This window comes from Neoarius graeffei, chromosome 25 (genome assembly GCF_027579695.1).
Source record: "Neoarius graeffei isolate fNeoGra1 chromosome 25, fNeoGra1.pri, whole genome shotgun sequence".
In the NCBI taxonomy this organism is placed as follows: domain Eukaryota; kingdom Metazoa; phylum Chordata; class Actinopteri; order Siluriformes; family Ariidae; genus Neoarius; species Neoarius graeffei.
The window spans coordinates 58,475,187-58,493,454 of NC_083593.1; the positions used below are offsets into that span (position 1 = coordinate 58,475,187).

General features: G+C 45.0%; 1 protein-coding gene across 3 annotated transcripts in view; it reads right to left on the bottom strand.

Moving 5' to 3' along the window:
• Positions 1 to 18,268, bottom strand: part of cwc27 (CWC27 spliceosome associated cyclophilin) — an 82,102-nt gene that overhangs the window by 12,178 nt on the left and 51,656 nt on the right. For all 3 annotated transcript variants that reach the window (XM_060909070.1, XM_060909069.1, XM_060909071.1), the window contains 3 exons: positions 15,883 to 15,980; positions 3,170 to 3,279; positions 2,772 to 2,878 (listed from right to left, as the gene is read on the bottom strand). In XM_060909070.1, the coding sequence (XP_060765053.1) occupies positions 2,772 to 2,878; positions 3,170 to 3,279; positions 15,883 to 15,980 (315 nt within the window). The remainder of the gene's footprint in view (positions 1 to 2,771; positions 2,879 to 3,169; positions 3,280 to 15,882; positions 15,981 to 18,268) is intronic.

Here is an 18,268-nt window from a genome sequence, read left to right on the forward strand (position 1 = left end):
AATGTCTGGAACTGTATAAGATCAACAGGAACCTAAGGACCTTCATACAGAACTCAATGGAAATGTGGAAGACAACCCTAGAGGCCAACTCAAAACCCATTGCCCAAGTCAACATCAAGTGCGGCATATACCAAGGAGATGCGCTATCACCACTGCTGTTCTGCATAGCCCTAAACCCCCTCAGTCAGATCATCACGAAGAGCGGCTACGGGTACCGATTCCGTAGTGGGGCAACAATCAGCCACCTGCTCTACATGGATGACATCAAGCTGTATGCCAGGAATGAGCGAGAAATAGACTCGCTGATCCACACCACCCGGATCTACAGCGATGACATAGGGATGTCATTCGGATTGGACAAGTGTGGCCGGATGGTCTCAAAGAGAGGCAAGATGATCCGGACTGAAGGGATTGACCTACCAGAGGGCAACATAGGTGATATCCAAGACAGCTACAAGTACCTTGGCATCCCACAGGCTAATGGAAACCATGAAGAGGCCACAAGGAAGTCAACCACAGCCAAATACCTCCAGAGAGTAAGGCAGGTCCTGAAAAGTCAGCTGAATGGTAAAAACAAGGTCCGAGCCATCAACATGTACGCACTACCAGTCATCAGATACCCCGCTGGTATCATAAACTGGCCAAAGGAGGAGATAGAAGCCACAGATATCAAGACTAGAAAGCTCCTCACCATGCATGGAGGGTTCCACCCCAAGTCCAGCACCCTGAGACTATACACTAAGCGGAAAGAGGGAGGCCGAGGGTTAGTGAGCGTCAAGACCACGGTCCAGGATGAAACATCGAAAATCCGAGAATACATCAGAAAGATGGCCCCAAAGGATGAACTGCTAAGTGAATGTCTCAGGCAGCAGAACCCTGATGAGAGTGCAGAGGAGGAGGAGGAACAGACAACCTGGAGAGACAAACCCCTACATGGCATGTACCACCGTCAGATAGAGGAAGTGGCTGATATCAAGAAATCCTACCAGTGGCTGGATAATGCAGGACTGACAGACAGCACAGAGGCACTAATCATGGCAGCACAAGAACAGGCCATAAGCACAAGAGCCATAGAGGCCAGGATCTACCAGAGTAGATCAGACCCAAGATGCAGACTGTGCAAAGAAGCCCCTGAAACAGTCCAGCACATAGTAGCAGGGTGTAAGATGCTAGCTGGATCAGCGTACATGGAGAGGCACAACCAAGTGGCTGGGATAGTATACAGGAACATCTGCAACCAGTATGGAATAGAAATACCCAGGTCCCAATGGGCCATACCACAGAAGGTGGCTGAGAACAACAGGGCCAAGATTCTGTGGGACTTCAGCTTCCAGACTGACAAACAGATCCTGGCTAACCAACCGGACATAGTGGTGGTGGACAAAGAGCAGAAGAGGGTGGTGGTGATAGATGTGGCGATCCCAGCTGACGCCATCATCAGGAAGAAGGAACATGAGAAACTTGAGAAGTATCAAGGGTTGAAAGAGCAGCTGGAACGGATGTGGAAGGTCAAGGGTTGCGTGGTCCCCGTGGTAGTGGGGGCACTTGGGGCAGTAACCCCCAAACTGGGAGAGTGGCTCCAGCAAATCCCAGGAACAACATCTGAAGCCTCAGTCCAGAAGAGCGCAGTCCTAGGAACATCGAAGATACTGCGCAGAACCCTCAAACTCCCAGGCCTCTGGTAGAGGACCCGAGCTTGAGGATGACATGGATCCCCCCCCCGCTGGGGGTGAGAAGGAGATTTTTTATTTTTTATATATATTTGTGTGTGCGTGTGTGTGTGTGTATATATATATATATACACACACACACACACACACACACTATATTATTTATATATATATATATATATATATATATATATATATATATATATATATATTTTTTTTTTTAATATATTTGTGTGTGGTGTGTGTATATATATATATATATATATATATATATATATATATATATATATATAATATATGTGTGTGTGTGTGTGTGTGTGTGTGTGTGTATAATAAAAGAATGACAGAGAAAGTGTGTGTGTGTGTGTGTGTGTGTGTTTTGTCTTGTTGAACTATATTTTCCCAGAGCAACATATTCAAGTATTTTCTTCATAGAAAGCAAGAAACCACGAAGAAGTATAAACTCCTCTGTGCTGAAGAGGTCAGAGATCTTAAAGTTCCAGCTTCACCTCTGACTGATACACAATGCTCACACTCGAGACTCCTTAGAGACAACACACACACACACACACACACACACCTCCTCACAGTGAACTTCACCACACCCATCATTTTGTAAACCTGTTTGTGTGGAGTGTGCGCCGTAAATGTGACCAAGCCGTTACTATAGAAACGATGATGTATTAGAACGAGCGTGTTGTGATTTGCAGCTTCAGCCTCCAGTGTGTCTGTGGGGATGAGAGCAGAGATTAAACTGTAACTCAGCAGAGGAACATCTGCACTTGTGTGTGAGATAGAACCACATTAAAGCCAGGATACAGAACCGAGAGTAAAAGGGGGCAGGGCTATGTTCCCTCGATACAACACCACACCCAACCTGCCCTTATTAACATACCCACATTCATATACTATACGTTAAAGACACACCTATTTCCTGTTATTTCCATATATGGGCTGGACTTTATTTACAGACAATGCTGGAAATAATTTTGGGAACCGTGTCAGGAAGAGACGCTCTCACTGCGCCAACTATGACACGTGTTTGTGTTACGAGGCATCACCATGACGACACTCGTTAACGTAAATGAATAAAAGTCTCACCATCCTTTATCATCATCCTCTCCCAGCTCTTCATCCTCAGGGGTGTCTGGAGTTTCAGAAATAGCTGATGACAGCTTGGACCTAAACCGATCCAGAAGAGCGAGTGTCTTCAGGCAGAAGAGAAAAAAGAAATGTTGATTTGTTCAGGACAGAACCCCCCCCCCGACTTTAACATGTCCATTTTAAAAAGATGTGCTGTTTCAGTCCAGCAGGTGGCGCTGCAGAGTACAGCTAATTTCATTGATCCTGATTAGTTTTGTAAAATAATAATAATAATAATAATAATAATAATAATAAATACATTAATAAATAGATTTTTAAAAAAGAACATTGGCTCTAAAGTGCGGCGCCACCTGCTGGACTGAAATGGAGCTCTGTTTGATGTTTCTGCTCCTCACCTGCGCCTCTCTGCCCGAACCCTTCTTCAGCTTCTGCATCCTCATTTCCTCGTACTTCTTCTTGCTCTGCAGGTACTCGGACACGGCCTCGCTCACCGCCGCCTTCTCACCTTCATAACACAACATCAAACAGAGGTCAGACGCATTTCTGTGTCACATGACAGTTCTGAGTGAAACTGGCGCTGCGTTTAGCTCAGTGATGGAGATAAAATATCAGAGCTGCAGTATTTTATGTTGAGATTATAATATTTTGTTGTAGTTACTGAATCATGTGATTTAAGATCAACAACTGAATAATAATCTGAGGTTAATGAGGTGAATAAGTGATGCACAGACTGGAACGGTCTGATTTCACACTGACTTTCAGACAAAAAACTAATTATAGCACAGTCAGAATAAACAACAAAGTCAAAAGGTCAAGGTCAGGATCAAAAGGCAAAAAAATTAGCTAGGTCAGAATAAAAAAAAAAGGACATTTGAAAGATCAGGATGAAAAAGAAAAGAAAAGAATTTGTAAGATTAAAAATAATTTTAAAGGATCAAGAAGAGGATCAAAAACATCTGTACAAGGAGGACAGAGAGAGAGAGAGAAAAACTGGATCAAACAATTCAGGATTAAATTTTTTTTTTAAGTCCTAGATAAGAAAAAAAATTGCTTCTAAACCATATTTAAAAATCACGTGAAGTTCATCAAGGTGCTGGATTTAGTTCCGATCCCATGGTTAAGAGTGTAGAGTCCAGGTCTGTCCCACAGCATGCTTTACTTTTAGAGTAAACATTTTATTGAGGAAAGAAGTTCACAGATTTCTCCAGACTTTCGATAAAAGAGTTCTGGAGGTGTAAAGGGTCAAAGTTAGGGTTAGAGCCCAAAACCTCCATCTCTGCCCTTCAAAACACCGTGCTGCAAATGCACAGCGTCACATCCCGTCAGAGTAACACACAGGACAGAGATGATGACGTACTGACATCCAGAACCGGTCCATCTGCAGCACCGTGTCCAGGTGAACAGGAGAATCGAGCCGTGGAGCTGAAGAAGCGACAGCTCCATTACAGAGTTCTCCAAAACAACACAGCTGTTCCTGAAAAAGCGACGCTGGATGAAGCAAAACACCAGCTGGTGGAGATGAAACGGGAAAAGTGAGTAAAAAAAACACAAAGAGACACAGAGACTGTGATGGACTTCCTGTCAGGACAGGACGCAGGTTTATAGAAAGACAAACATTGATGATTTAATTCTTTAAAGCTGCAGGGAGTCTGATGGGGACGAGCTCACAGACAGACATCAGCTTGGAACAAGAGAAATAAAACAAATCAGATCATTAAACACACACACACACACACACACACACACACACACACACACACTACACTCCTCAGTTCTTAAGTTCTCCCTGTGAGGAACACTAACCCTTTAGTCTGTTTTCCTACAGAAAGTTGTTTTTTTTTTCCCCCCAAGAACCCTGAATGATCCAACAATCTCTTAAAGAACCCTTTTGTTCCGAGTGTGTGTGCGCAGTGCAAATTACTGCTCTTGATTTTCTTCTCCAAGTTCAGACCCAGTCAGAAGTTTAATATTCAGTTCACTGTTCCACTCAGAGAAGAAAAAGGTTGAAGGTGAATTAAACCAGATTCTTGTTCTGAAAGATGAAACTGTACACTTTAGAACCTGGTTCTTACACTGGTGCAAGATGGTTCTGTGGATCATTAAGTGTTGTTAGAGCTTTAAAACAGTTCTATATGGAACCTTCTCTGAAAGGGAACCAACTGGTGGAGGGGTTCTACTGGAGACATGACCAAGGAACTGTCAAGAGTCAAGAAAGAAACATTCTACATCAAACCTCCTCTGATTTTATACCAAGCAACTAAAAACCCAGCATCTGAAGTGTGTGTACGTACACACACACACACACACACACACACACACACACACGTGTGAGTCCAGGCTGCGGTGGATTTGGAGGAGACAGTGAGGGCGGAGTCGCTCTGTTGACTCTGGTGTCTGGAAGCGTTAATGCACCGGTGTAAATGTGGGCAAGCAGATGGCTCTGATGTCACACAGGGCGTGGCCAGTCCTCACTGCACTGCTTTTCAACTACACCTGCAGTACACTGCTCACCTGCTTGTGTCAGGTCTTACACACACACACACACACACACACACACACACACACACACACACACGTATTCACCTCAACGCTGCCGTTCCTCCTCTCAAATGGGACATTTATTTGTTTTTCATATTTATGTCACACTGAAAAGCACACGGACGAGAGGATGGAAATTTGTTTTTCAGCCACACACACACACACACACACACACACACACACACACACACACACACACACAGAGAGAGAGGCCTTCAAGCCACCACGACGCAGGGTCTGCTCAGCACCAACCAAGAAGGTGGACATTCATAAACTCTCCTCCCCATCAGTGTCCCTCCAACTTCACGAGAAGACTGAAAACACACTCCACAACATTAGCACTGAAGGACCATCAGTGGAGGAACATTGGAGGACACTAAGAGACGCTATTTATCAGTCTGCAGAGGAAGTACTGGGTTTTGCGAAACGCTCACACCATGACTGGTTTGATGAAAATGACACCACCATCCGCAACCTCCTGGATCGTCTTCACTAAGCTCACATCAGCTACATCACAGAGAAGACATCACAAACAAAAAGACACGTACCTCAGACTGAAAAGAGAAGCACAAACTGTACTGAGAAAGATGAAAGATCGCTGGTGGCAAGACAGAACTGCTGATCTACAAACAGCCTCTGACAGAAAAAGACACTAAGGCCTTTTACGACGGACTGAAAGCTGTGTATGGACCTACCTCCCGAGGTAGCACACCACTATACACAGCTGATGGACAAACCCTCATCAAAGACCAAGCTGGCATATTTTCTCGATGGGCTGAACACTTCAACGGAGTCTTGAATCATGTGTCAACCATCTCAGACAATGCCACCTCACAACTTTCCCAAAGACCCATGCATCAAAAACTCGACAACCCTCCCACAGTAGCCGAAACCATCAAGGCCATCGAACAGCTCTTTAAAGGAAAAGCAGCCGGTGCTGATGGGATACCAGCAGAAATCTACAAGAGTGGAGGAGACCTCTTAGCAACTAAGTTGTGTGGCCTGTTCGGTTCAATCTGGGAGGAAGAATCTGTCCCACAAGACTTCAAGGATGCACTTATCATGCACCTCTACAAGAATAAGAGAAATAGACACAGTTGTGATAACCACAGATGCACATCACTCCTCTCCATAGCTGGTCAGATACTTGCGAAAATCATCATCAAATCACCTCACCAACTCCACTGCCAATAAAGTCATCCCAGAGAGCCAATGTGGGTTTCGCACCTCACGAGGCACAACAGTCATGCTCTTCTCAGCCAGACAAGTGCAAGAAAAGTGTGTAGAACAAAACAGAGAACTGTTCATGGTTTTTGCAGACCTGACAAAAGCCTTCGACTCGGTCAGCCGAGAAGGCCTCTGGAAAGTTCTCACCAAATCTGGATGTCCAGCACGAGTCACCAATATCATTTGATCCTTCCACGAAGGCATGGTTGGTTGTGTAATCGATGACCGCTCGGTCTCAGCTCCCTCTGAAGTCAGCAGTGGCACCAAACAAGGATGCGTCATGGCTCCCTTGCTGTTCAGCATTATCTTCTCTGCCATGCTGGATGTTGCTTTCAGCAAGTGTGACACTGGAGTGATGATTTGCTTCAGGAGCAATGGAAGCATCTTCAACTTGAGGAGACTAAAGGCAAAAACCAGAACCTCTTCCATGCTTCTCCATGAATTACTGTATACGGACGGTTGTGCTCTGATTGCTAATTCCTTCGAAGATGCTCAGCACATCGTTGACGCCTTCTCAAGAGCATGCACCCAATTTGGACTCACGGTCAGCGTCAACAAGACTGAAGTGCTGCACCAACTAGGACCTGGATCACCTCCTTCTACTCAAACCATCACTGTGAATGGAGAACCACTGAAGTCCATGGAGAAATTTTGCTACCTTGGAGGAATCCTAGCACAGAATGCAAAGATCACCACACACATCACCGCACGCATCAGCAAAGCTAGCTCTTCTTATGTTCGTCTCCAGCACTGCCTTTGGTCAGATCACAGCATATGACTGAGCACAAAAATTCAAGTGTACAGGACAGTGGTTCTAAGCACATTACTATACGGCTGTGAAACGTGAACACAATACCGATGCCACAAAGAGGCTGGAGCAATTTCACCAGCGCTACCTTCGCAAGATCTGCAACTTGACATGGAAGGACAAGGTCCCGAACACCACCATTTTAGAGCATTGTAACATCACAAGCGTGGAGACCATCACCCGAGCCCAACTGCGATGGTCAGGACACATCACGCGCATGGGAGAGGAGCGAATTCCAAAGGCCCTTATGTTTGGGGAACTGGCATCAGGCAGCCGATCCCAAGGAGGACAACGCAAGCGCTGTAAAGATGTCCTGAAAGCCACCCTGAAGGCCTACAACATCGATCCTTCATCTTGGGAGAGGAAGGCCCAAGACCATGCCCAGTGGCACAAGATCTGCTAAGATGGCTGCAAAACTGGGCATGGTCTTGGGCCTTCCTCTCCCAAGATGAAGGATCGATGTTGTAGGCCTTCAGGGTGGCTTTCAGGACATCTTTACAGCGCTTGCATTGTCCTCCTTGGGATCGGCTGCCTGATGCCAGTTCCCCAAACATAAGGGCCTTTGGAATTCGCTCCTCTCCCATTCTTCTCCGTGCTCTCGCAGAAGGCGGTCGCATTTCTCTGTCTCTCCCTTCCCTTATCTTTCCTGCTTCTGCTGTCTCGTCTGTCTAGTGTCTATACTTTGAGACTCTCTCCGCACTGCTCTCCAAACTAAAAACCATGGAATTGATAAACTGGTCTCTTCACGCAACTGACACAATCTTCTCGACGAGAAGCCTGGGTTCGGGGGAACCAGCCTGTCCTGCCGGAACGTTCGCAGCTGGCTACATGATAGATGCGTGGGAGCGGTGGCAGGTCATGTGCCTGGCAGTTCTTTCTGTGGAGGACATTGAAGACATCTACCTATTCGGAACCATGATTACAGGACTTTTGCTGATTGGATTAGGCATTGCCCTGGTTTATCGAGGAAATCAGAAAACGGTGACAGCTGTTCAAAGCCCCATAAAGCTGCCCGACATTATTGAAGCGGTGGGCAGAGCTGTCGGCACTCAGAATGTGGCTATTCAGAACTTGAACTGCAACATGGATAACATCATGGAGAAGCTTTCGGCTTTGCAGAGGAAAATGGATTCGAGAGACCAGTATTGACAATCAGAGTAGTCGTGTAAAGGAATGCGTCTGCTCGACCCAAGACCAAACAAGCCCAACCTTATCTGCTTTTGGCTCCCTCAGACAGCACTGGCCTTGGCCAAGGCTGTTGCTGGGACAACAATTCCCCCCGGAGGTCACTGCTGTTAGACTCTCTCGTATTCCTCCCCCCTCTTCCCGTGGTCGCTGCTGCACCCCCAGTGTGACAAGCGGATGCATGACCAGCGCCATCATGGCTGCAGGAGTGGCTTGCACTGGGTTACCTCTACCTCTTCCCCTCCCTCCCTTTACCCCCCACCCCGATCGCCCCCCCTCAAGTCCCGAGTTTTCATGTTGTAAAGTGTACTTGTGCTATTTTGTGCTTATGTGCTGAGTTTTTTTTTTTTAATGTTCCCACACTGTACTCTTCACAGGAGCATAGTGTGGGGGTTGCTTTGTTCTCCTCCCCTCTCCTCAGGTTACTCTATATTTTTTCTTTTCATCCCTGTCTTCCTGTCCTGTTACTCCCCCTCTGTCGATTGTGTGTGTGTGTGTGTGTGTGTGTGTAAGGACAGGTTGATGGTCAATTTCACTGGTACTTGTGACTAGTGATAATAAAGGGTTCATTCATTCAAAACCTTTGAAGAAAAGAGGACTACCAGGCTGATAGAGAAACACCTGCGAAGGCATCATACTGCTGCTGCCCCCGCCGCTGCCCCTCAGCTCATCACCATCACTTCATCACTTCATCTGTGATGACTGCCAACGCGTGTGTGCTTTGGACTCCTCAGCCATCACAGGCATCATCACTAAATGACCGGGAGAATGAGATTCGTCGTCTGCAATGACTCAGTCCACCACCACCATCAGTCCCCGCAGTCACACTGCTGCCCCCCTCCCCACCATCAGTCCCCTCAGTCACACTGCTGCCCCCCTCCCCACCATCAGTCCCCGCAGTCACACTGCTGCCCCCCTCCCCACCATCAGTCCCCGCAGTCACACTGCTGCCCCCCTCCCCACTATCAGTCCCCGCAGTCACACTACTTCCCCTTTCTTCACTGACAGTCCCAGCGGCAGCAGCCAGCTCTGCTACATGCTGTCTGTGAGGACAAGTGACCCGCTTGTGGCCCACATCCCCACATCCAAAACATGGGTGGCATGGTGGTGTAGTGGTTACACGGTCACCTCACAGCAAGAAGGTTCTGGGTTCGAACCCAGCGGCCGGCGAGGGCCTTTCTGTGTGGAGTTTGCATGTTCTCCCCGTGTCTGCGTGGGTTTCCTCCGGGTGCTCCGGTTTCCCCCACAGTCCAAAGGCATTCGGTTAGGTTAATATGGGACGGCCTTGGGCTGAAGTGCCCTTGAGCAAGGCATGTAACTTCCAACTGCTCCCCGGGCGCTGTTAGCATGGCTGCCTGCTGCTCTGGGCATGTGTGTGTGCTCATTGCTCATGTGTGTGTTCACTGCTTCAGATGGGTTAAATGCAGACAAGAATTTCACAAGTGTGTGATGAATAAAGTTGTGCTTTCTTTCTTTTCTTTTTTTCTTTCATGCTCCCTGAACTCGCACACACCATGTAAAACCTTTCCTCATGTTTAACATGGAAGGAAACTTCCAGTATTTGAGTTGGGAAGTCCAGAAACAAACACTTGTCTCCGTAGAGACCGAATGTGTTTTAGTTTATTGTTCTTAAGCCCCGTCTACACGATCATACATTCGTCCAAAACATTATCATACAAACGTATGATGATGTTCAAGTTTGTATGATCATATTGTGGATTTCTGTCCACACGATCATACATTTTGTATGTCACATGACAGGCAGTGTAGATCACATGACCCGAATTAACAATCTGATTGGTGGATGACCCAAAGTGTTGTAAGATGTTGTGAACATTTGTTGGAAAGTAGAAACACGATTCTAAAAATTTGAACATCATCATACAACGTCATACAAGTATGACGTTGTTCAAGTTTGTTGGGAAAACCGTCCACACGATTATACATTTGTCCATGAACATCATCATACATTTGTATGACGATGTCCATGGACAAATGTATGATCGTGTAGACGGGGCTTTACAGCCTAAACTCACCATCCGGAATCCGCTCACGAATTTCCCAAAGCGCTTCAGTTCTCGCGCCAGCACCTCATTGGGAATAAACGGAGGGACTCTGGCCACGGTGACCTGGACAGAGGGCACCGCCAGCAGGGAAACTTGTATAAACTCATTGTTAATGTATATATTGCTCTCTGTGAGCTGATTAACAAGCTCCTGATGTTTCATAAACACCACCACCGCTTTATTCACGCGGGAGGCGCACACGATGTTTCCATAACCCACCTGTGTTCCGACCACGAGCAGCACCTGCTTTACCGGAACCGTAGGTTGTGGTGCCGCCCTTACTCCATGCTTCAAGGACAGGGGCAGCATCCCGGAGGACGCCATCCCCGACAAACAGCCAACAAACAAACACACACACTAAACCACACTACCAATAACTACAAAATACTCAGAAATTAAATATCACAAGAAAAAACCAAGAGAAAAGTTTAGAAAAGAAAGTTGCAGGCTCTCAGCCAACACTCACCACACCCTCCACCAGCAATCTCCCAGCATGCAGTGCAGCGAGAGAGAGACAGACAGACAGACACAGGAGAGAGAGAGACAGACAGATACACACAGACAGACAGTGAGAGAGAGAGAGAGAGAGAGAGACACAGACAGAGAGGAGAGAGACAGACACACAGACAGTCGGAGAGAGGAGTTGTGTTGGTGTGAAAGCCAGTGGCTGCAGTTGGTGAAATGTTTCGTCTCTGGTGTGAGCGAATAGAAAAATAAACAAACAGAATGGAAAACACACACAGAAAAGACTAAAGCCCACGTCTGTATAAACGTCTCAACAGCACAGAGACATGGAGATACAATCAGTTTGAGTTTCTGGAAGTTCTGCACTCTGATCAGAAGGTGTTGATTAATTCTCTACAACAGGAGCTCTGACTGCAGTGCAGCTTCACATCACAGGGTTATTTATAATTAATGCGCTCACTCTGACACATTATCATTTCCATAGTAGCAGTCATTCACAGGGGCGTGTCCATAATTTCTGTAAGGAGAAATGTGTGTGGTTTCTGGAAGGAGTCTCCAGTGTAAGCGCTGTGTATCAGTCAGAGCTGAAGCTGGAACTGTAAGATCTCTGAGGTCTTCAGCACAGAGGCGTTTACACTTCTTCTTCTTGGTTTCTGTGGGTTTTTGTCTTATTAACTTGGAGAGAGAGTAAAGCGAGACCAGTGAGGGAATGAGTGTTTATCGCTGCTATCACATCCGTGAAAACAGGAACTCATTCGTTTCATGAACATTAAATGTAACTAAATAAATAAAATTGTAATAGTTGGTAAGTTTCTGTGGTGCAAGAGGAATAAAACACTTGGGGATGTGTTCTTAGAGGAAAATAATCAACTCCACTTCATCACAGCACCCTGTTACTCAGTATTTCACTGTAACACACACACACACACACAGAGAGCCTTTGTGTTTCTGAAGGTCCACTCTCTGAGGGCGTGTGATGTGATTTATGGGAGTGGAGCAGTGGCGTGTTCCGTGAGGTTCTCCTGCGTGTCAGTGGAGTGATGAGGCCTGGGGATAGTTCAGGAGCAGTTTCGGTTCTCTGCTCTGACGGCAGCATTCCTCCCTCCTCCTGTCACTCCAACACACAGACGTGCTACAAATCGCTGCCTCATGTTGTAGCAACGCCGGGTTGTTGTGAACGACAAACACCTCATCATTTGGAAGGTGGTTTATTTTTTCTTCCATTCACATCAATCATCACTTTCATTTTTCTGAGAGTTAAAAGGAGGTGAGATGTCATCAGTCTCTGGAGGATCAGAAGCTGTAGGAAACGGTTCTCGCTGCTCAGCGCTGGCATTCAAGGCTTCAGAGATCAACACCTTAGTGGACTGAACCATTTCTCCTGACTCGGGGGGGGTGACAGCAGTAATCTGCTCACGACTGAGGGACTTCAGCAAATACTGCTCTCAACATTTTAACAACAACAACAACAGTTATGTGGGAAAAAAATATAAAATCACGTAAAACACAATGTGCTTTATTTTAAAAACACAAGATGGTGGTGTGATGAAGTCAAAGGGTTTTTTTTTATTCCTCTTATCCCACAGCAGTTTAACAACTATTACAATTTTATTTATTTAGTTGCATTTATTGATCATGAAAGGAGTGAGTTCCTGTTCTGTCTGATGTTATAGCAGCGATAAACAGTCGTTCCCTCACCAGCAGCTCTTTATTCTTTCTCCAAGTTACTAAAACAAAAAAATAAAAGCAGTTTGTTCCATCATGTTCTTGAGAAATCATAAAGAAGAAGAATAAACTCCTCTGTGTTGAAGATCTCAGAGATCTTAAAGTTCCAGCTTCACCTCTGATTGATACACAGCGCTCACACTGGAGACTCCTTACAGAGACAATACACACACACACACACACACACATACACCTCCTCACAGAAATTATGGACATGCCCTGTGAATAAGCCGTTACTATAGAAACGATAACATATGTGAATGAGAGCATTAATTAGAAATAACCCTGTGATGTGAAGCTGCACTACAGTCAGATCTGCTGTTAGAGAGAATTAATCAACACCTTCTGACCAGTCAGAGTGCAGAACTCAGCGGCTCTGGGCTCTGCAGATTGTCACAGAAACACTGCAGAGCTGCTTTTAGTATCAATTCCACTGAAATGCTAAAAGATTTTTTAAAATAAATAAATAATCATCTTTGTACTATTGTCTTTCCACATCGGCGGTTTTGACGGACAAGGCGCCGCTGAAATAAACGGCCCCTCCCACACGGAAGCATAATCCATATAAATAACTCTGAGCGGTAAAAAGAACGCTGCCACATCAATTAGAGCGGGTATGAAAGTGGACAGCGTTTTTAGCGTGTCTTATTTTTGGCTCTGACACACAACGGCCGAGCCAAGAAAGAGAAAACCAGAGCAGACAAACATGCTATAATTTATGTCCTGAAAATTGAAGAGATGCCTGTCGAAAATAATAACTGCAACCCAGAAAATAGGTACAAACGTCTCTTTCGGGGGGGGGGGATTGGTCCTCCGGGCTGGTCCATTTCAGAAAAGACAACTGGCTTTGTCCTCAAGCAGGACAGCAGCTGCGAAAGCAAGTGAGGCGACTTTATCATCAGGACTCCGAGCTAGTGCGGAGCTCAGAGCTCTGAGTGGAGCAGAGAGGACGAGAGGACAAGAGGAGACGGAGACTGAACTCCACGAAGAACAGAGTTAAAGCTGGAAACCACTCACAGGACTGTTCCATTAGTTTGTGATGAAAAACAGAATAAAACACTCTGAGCTGCTGAAAATGGAAGATTGATGGATGTGGCATGAGAGAAGCAGCAGCATGTGCTAATAACCAAACACACACTCAGGACATCTACACTGGGTTTTATTCCACCACCATCCCTCCCCCCATCTGTGTGTGTGTGTGTGTGTGTGTGTGTGTGTGTGTTTTAGATTCCTCGATAAGTAAATTTATCAGATTGAATTTAAATGTGTGTTCGGAGTTCCAGTGCTTTTCCCTTCAATTGCTTGTTTTTTTTGTGGTATTTTCTTAGCAGTTGCCAGCACACAAACACACACACACACACACGGGTAAACCCACCTCGTTCAAATGGCCTGTGACCCCCCCAGTGCGGTGGCGGCTGTGGACGAGACGATGTCCAATCTCCAACCCAAACAGCAGTGTGAGCGAGCGAGCCGAATTCCTCCTGCTGTAATTTCATTCTTCTAAATAATGAAATAAATACAGAAATTCCGCTGGGGCTGTTTTTCATGTTGGCACAATCTGATCCACGCTTCCACCACAAAATATAAACACAGATATATTACAAAAGAACCCTAAACGTTTAAATATTCCATACCTCAACATAAAGACACGGAACACTTTCATTTATATTTTTATTAAAGATTTCTGAAATAGTATAAACACGCTCGAGGCTGAGCCTCAGGAATGAACACAACGTCCACGAACTGCTCGAGTTAATAAACTTTACAGTGAAGAGAAGGAGAATGAAGAGAAGCAGCAGATCAGAGTTAAAGAATAAACAGAGCTGTACACCGACATGAAATAAACAAACAAACAAGTAAATAAAATTGCATACACATAAGAGACACGATAAACAACAGCAGGATCTTTATTTCCTCAACACAGGATCGATTTCACACAACCATCACACCTGCACCTCTGTTCATCACCAAGTATCCATAACAATGAGGCTGTGTGTGTGGTGTGTACACACACACACACACACACACACACACACACACATCCTGAAACACTGAACACGCCACACTTCAATCGAACCCATGCCGCGCTCCAACCAGCCGGCCCCCATGCCATGCTTTTACTGAAACGTGCGGTTCTACACGACACAGATGAAGCAGTTAGAGAAGAAAAACTCTTCTGGAGCTCACAGCGTGAGAAGTACGAAGTCACACAGAAGCTCTGTGCTCATGTTTAAGCAGTTCTGCGTGCGGTACATGCGGAACCCGGGTGTGTTTGACAGCAGGGAGTTAGAGTGTGTGTGTGTGTGTGTGTGTGTGTGTGTGTGTGTGTGTGTGTGTGTGTGTGTGTGGCCTGACAGAGAGCAGGAACACACTTCATCATCAGCTGACAAACACCAGAGAAGCAACACCAAAAAACCCTGTCTGGTCACACAGTGAGAACTCCACATTTAGCCTGGCTGAGTTTCAGAGCGCACACACACACACACACACACACACACACACACACACACACACACTCTTAGCTGTTCCTAACCCTAAAACACAGGGCCAGATTTAGAAATACAGCACTGTTTCAGTTTCCTCAGTTTGGCTTGTTTTAATTTAGTTTTAGCCTTTTGAGAAAAATAAATAATAGTTATAGTCATATGGCTTTTATTAGTTTGGGTCTATATTAAATTTACAAAAAACTAGAGAAGTTTTATATAACAGCACATCAGGGCCATTGTAGATTTAAAAAAAAAAAAAGAAAAAGTGTAGCTGAGAGAGGGGGTAATATTCCGAAGGAAAAAATACAACTCAGAATTCCTTTTAATTTTGAGATTAAAGTCATAAATGTATGAAACTCGGATGTTTTCTAAGATCATAAAGTCATAAATTTCACAAGGGAAAAAAAGATTCTCAGAAACAACAATCACATGCTGCAGTGCATTCTGGGAAATGTCGTTGCAAATTTCAGTGCTTTATTCCTTTACATTGCACAATAGAGGAGGAAAGACTAAAGTCTCTGTAAGTCTCCGCTCACCCGCGGCGTCTGAAAGGTGGATTATTATTCAGCTGTCGCTTAGCTTTGGTCAACAAACTGGTGGTGCGTTACCTGCGCTGGTCTCCTCTGGCTTCTTCGTCTCCTCTTTCCGCTGCTTGATTGCGAGGAGTTCCTTCTTCAGCTGACGAGCTTCTTTACGGAGTTCATCTCTGCAATCAAAAAAAAACACAAACAAACTCCAGCCTGGATTATCTAAGAAAAAGTAATGAAACAAAAAGCACAACCTTACAGCATTCTCTGAAAAACAATCAAATTTCATAAACATTTTAATGAACCACATTAAATTAAATCACTCTGTTCACTGAAGTGCGACAAAGCAGGAAAATAATCAGAAAAAAAAAGTGTAAAATAAGGAAACAAAATTTTCTGGTTTCATTTTAAAACCATCTCAGAGAACACACTCTGGGATTTTTTTTATTTCACACTCTAGCTACAAATTTAAATATGCACTTTATTTAAAGGAGTAGAAAATGCAAAGTAAATCCATGCACGGGTCGGTAGCTTGTAATATTGAGAGGCCGTAAGAAAAGTTTCAGGCATGTTTGACCATTTATAAGAAAGTTGTGAGTGTTTTCGTATCGCTGCTCTAATGCCACCAGGACGCTGCCATGTTGCCTGTTGGAAGGGCGATGCGTGACGCCATTTGGGCGCAAGGCTGAGTGTCGCTCTTCAGTACTGAAGGGGCAAAGCCAAAGGGCTGCTAAGGTGACGATGTTGTGTTTTTGTTTTTTTTTTCACTAAACATCTGAAAGTGTATTAATGAGCTGCAGCCCTGACTTATGGACAAACCTGAACTCTTTACCATAAAACGAGGCTGAAACTGTGTGTTGTTCTACTCATTAGCACGCTTAGCACGCTCTCGACTCATTCATGAAAAACTTCATCAAGATGTCCCCAGGCTCGCCTACCGTAATTACCGTAGTAGACAGTCCAACCCCCGCGGCAACACAGAAAGAGGGGAAACGCACACTGCTTTACTCTACAGGATTCACGTGAACATTACAGGAAAATGCACTTGTACGGAAAAAGGTGGAATTATTGCCAGAAAGCCCCGAGCTGCTGGTACGGTCTGGATTTATTTGGTAAAATTCATACATGTAAAAGATACAGTATAAATAGCACAGAGGACAACACAAAGTATAAAACACACTTATTTCCAATGTGGTCCTCTTGATAACCGCAGGAAACAGAATATAAGAGACAATAATAAATTGACAAAATTGTATAAACAATGATGAAAGTCATCAACAAAAAATATGCTAACTGTAATCATCACAGAGTGCAACTAGATTACAGAAACGGCACCAAAATGATTAAAAATTAGTTATAGACATCATAAAACTGGGTTTGGAATTTACTCCATAAAAACCGTTTCACCTGTTTCTTAAAATTCTCACGTGTTTGACTCGGTTGCAGTGATGGAGGTCGGCTATTCCACAAACACATTCCTGTAAACCTAAAAGAACTCCGAATGGTTTCCGTAAAGTGTGACGTCACTTATGATACACGGCCGTATTCGACAAAATGGACCACAGCGCCAGCGACACTTCACTGATTTCCTCGAGTATTTTGGACAACGACACGAATAGCGATGATGATCGTGATAAACAAGCATTACCGTATCAATTAGTTACACACAAGTGAACAATATTTATAGAGTTGTTTAGTTCGTCATTACCGAGGCGTTTCTGACAAACACTGAATCAAAGCAAGACACCCAACAAACATCAAGCTGCTTCGCTTCATCAGCAGTTATTACGTTTATGCCCAAAGGAACTCAAAATAACAATCACGCTTAATAAAAACTTAGGGAAGCCATAAAAAGTGTTTTCTTACCCTTTGAACTTCTCTTTTGCGGACTACTGACCGTGCTGTCTCGTTTGTCTTGTCCGCTTTTTGGCTGAAGATGGTGGGAACCGCATCTGGACTCGGCGCTGGCGTGTACGGTATTCCTAATGCCGGGGCATCAGAGTTGTTCGAGTGAAACAATTTTCTTCAAAATGTTCCGAGCACACGAGCTGCGTAAAGCAGTGTTTGTTTCCCCTCTTTCTGTGTTGCCGCGGGGGTTGGACTGTCTACTACAGTAATTACGGTAGGCGAGCCTGGGGACGCCTTGATGAGGAAGTTTTTCATGAATGAGTCGAGAGCATGCTAAGCGTGCTAACGAGTGCTTATGCTGCCAGGAACGTGGAAAAACTCGCGCACTTGCCTCTTCAACAGATTTCGGTCAGTCAGATTGTGTGCAGATCTGTTTGTAGGTTGTCTCGCGAGGTTACAGTCCGCAGAATGAGGCGTCACGGCAGCGCGACTCGTACCGGGGATAGAAATATGAAAAGTTACCTCCCTGCATTCAGTCACATAGGAGTAGATCAGCTGTTCTCTCTTCCCTCACTGTTTATCAGCGACATCAGTATTATCTTTCCCCCTACACGTTTCT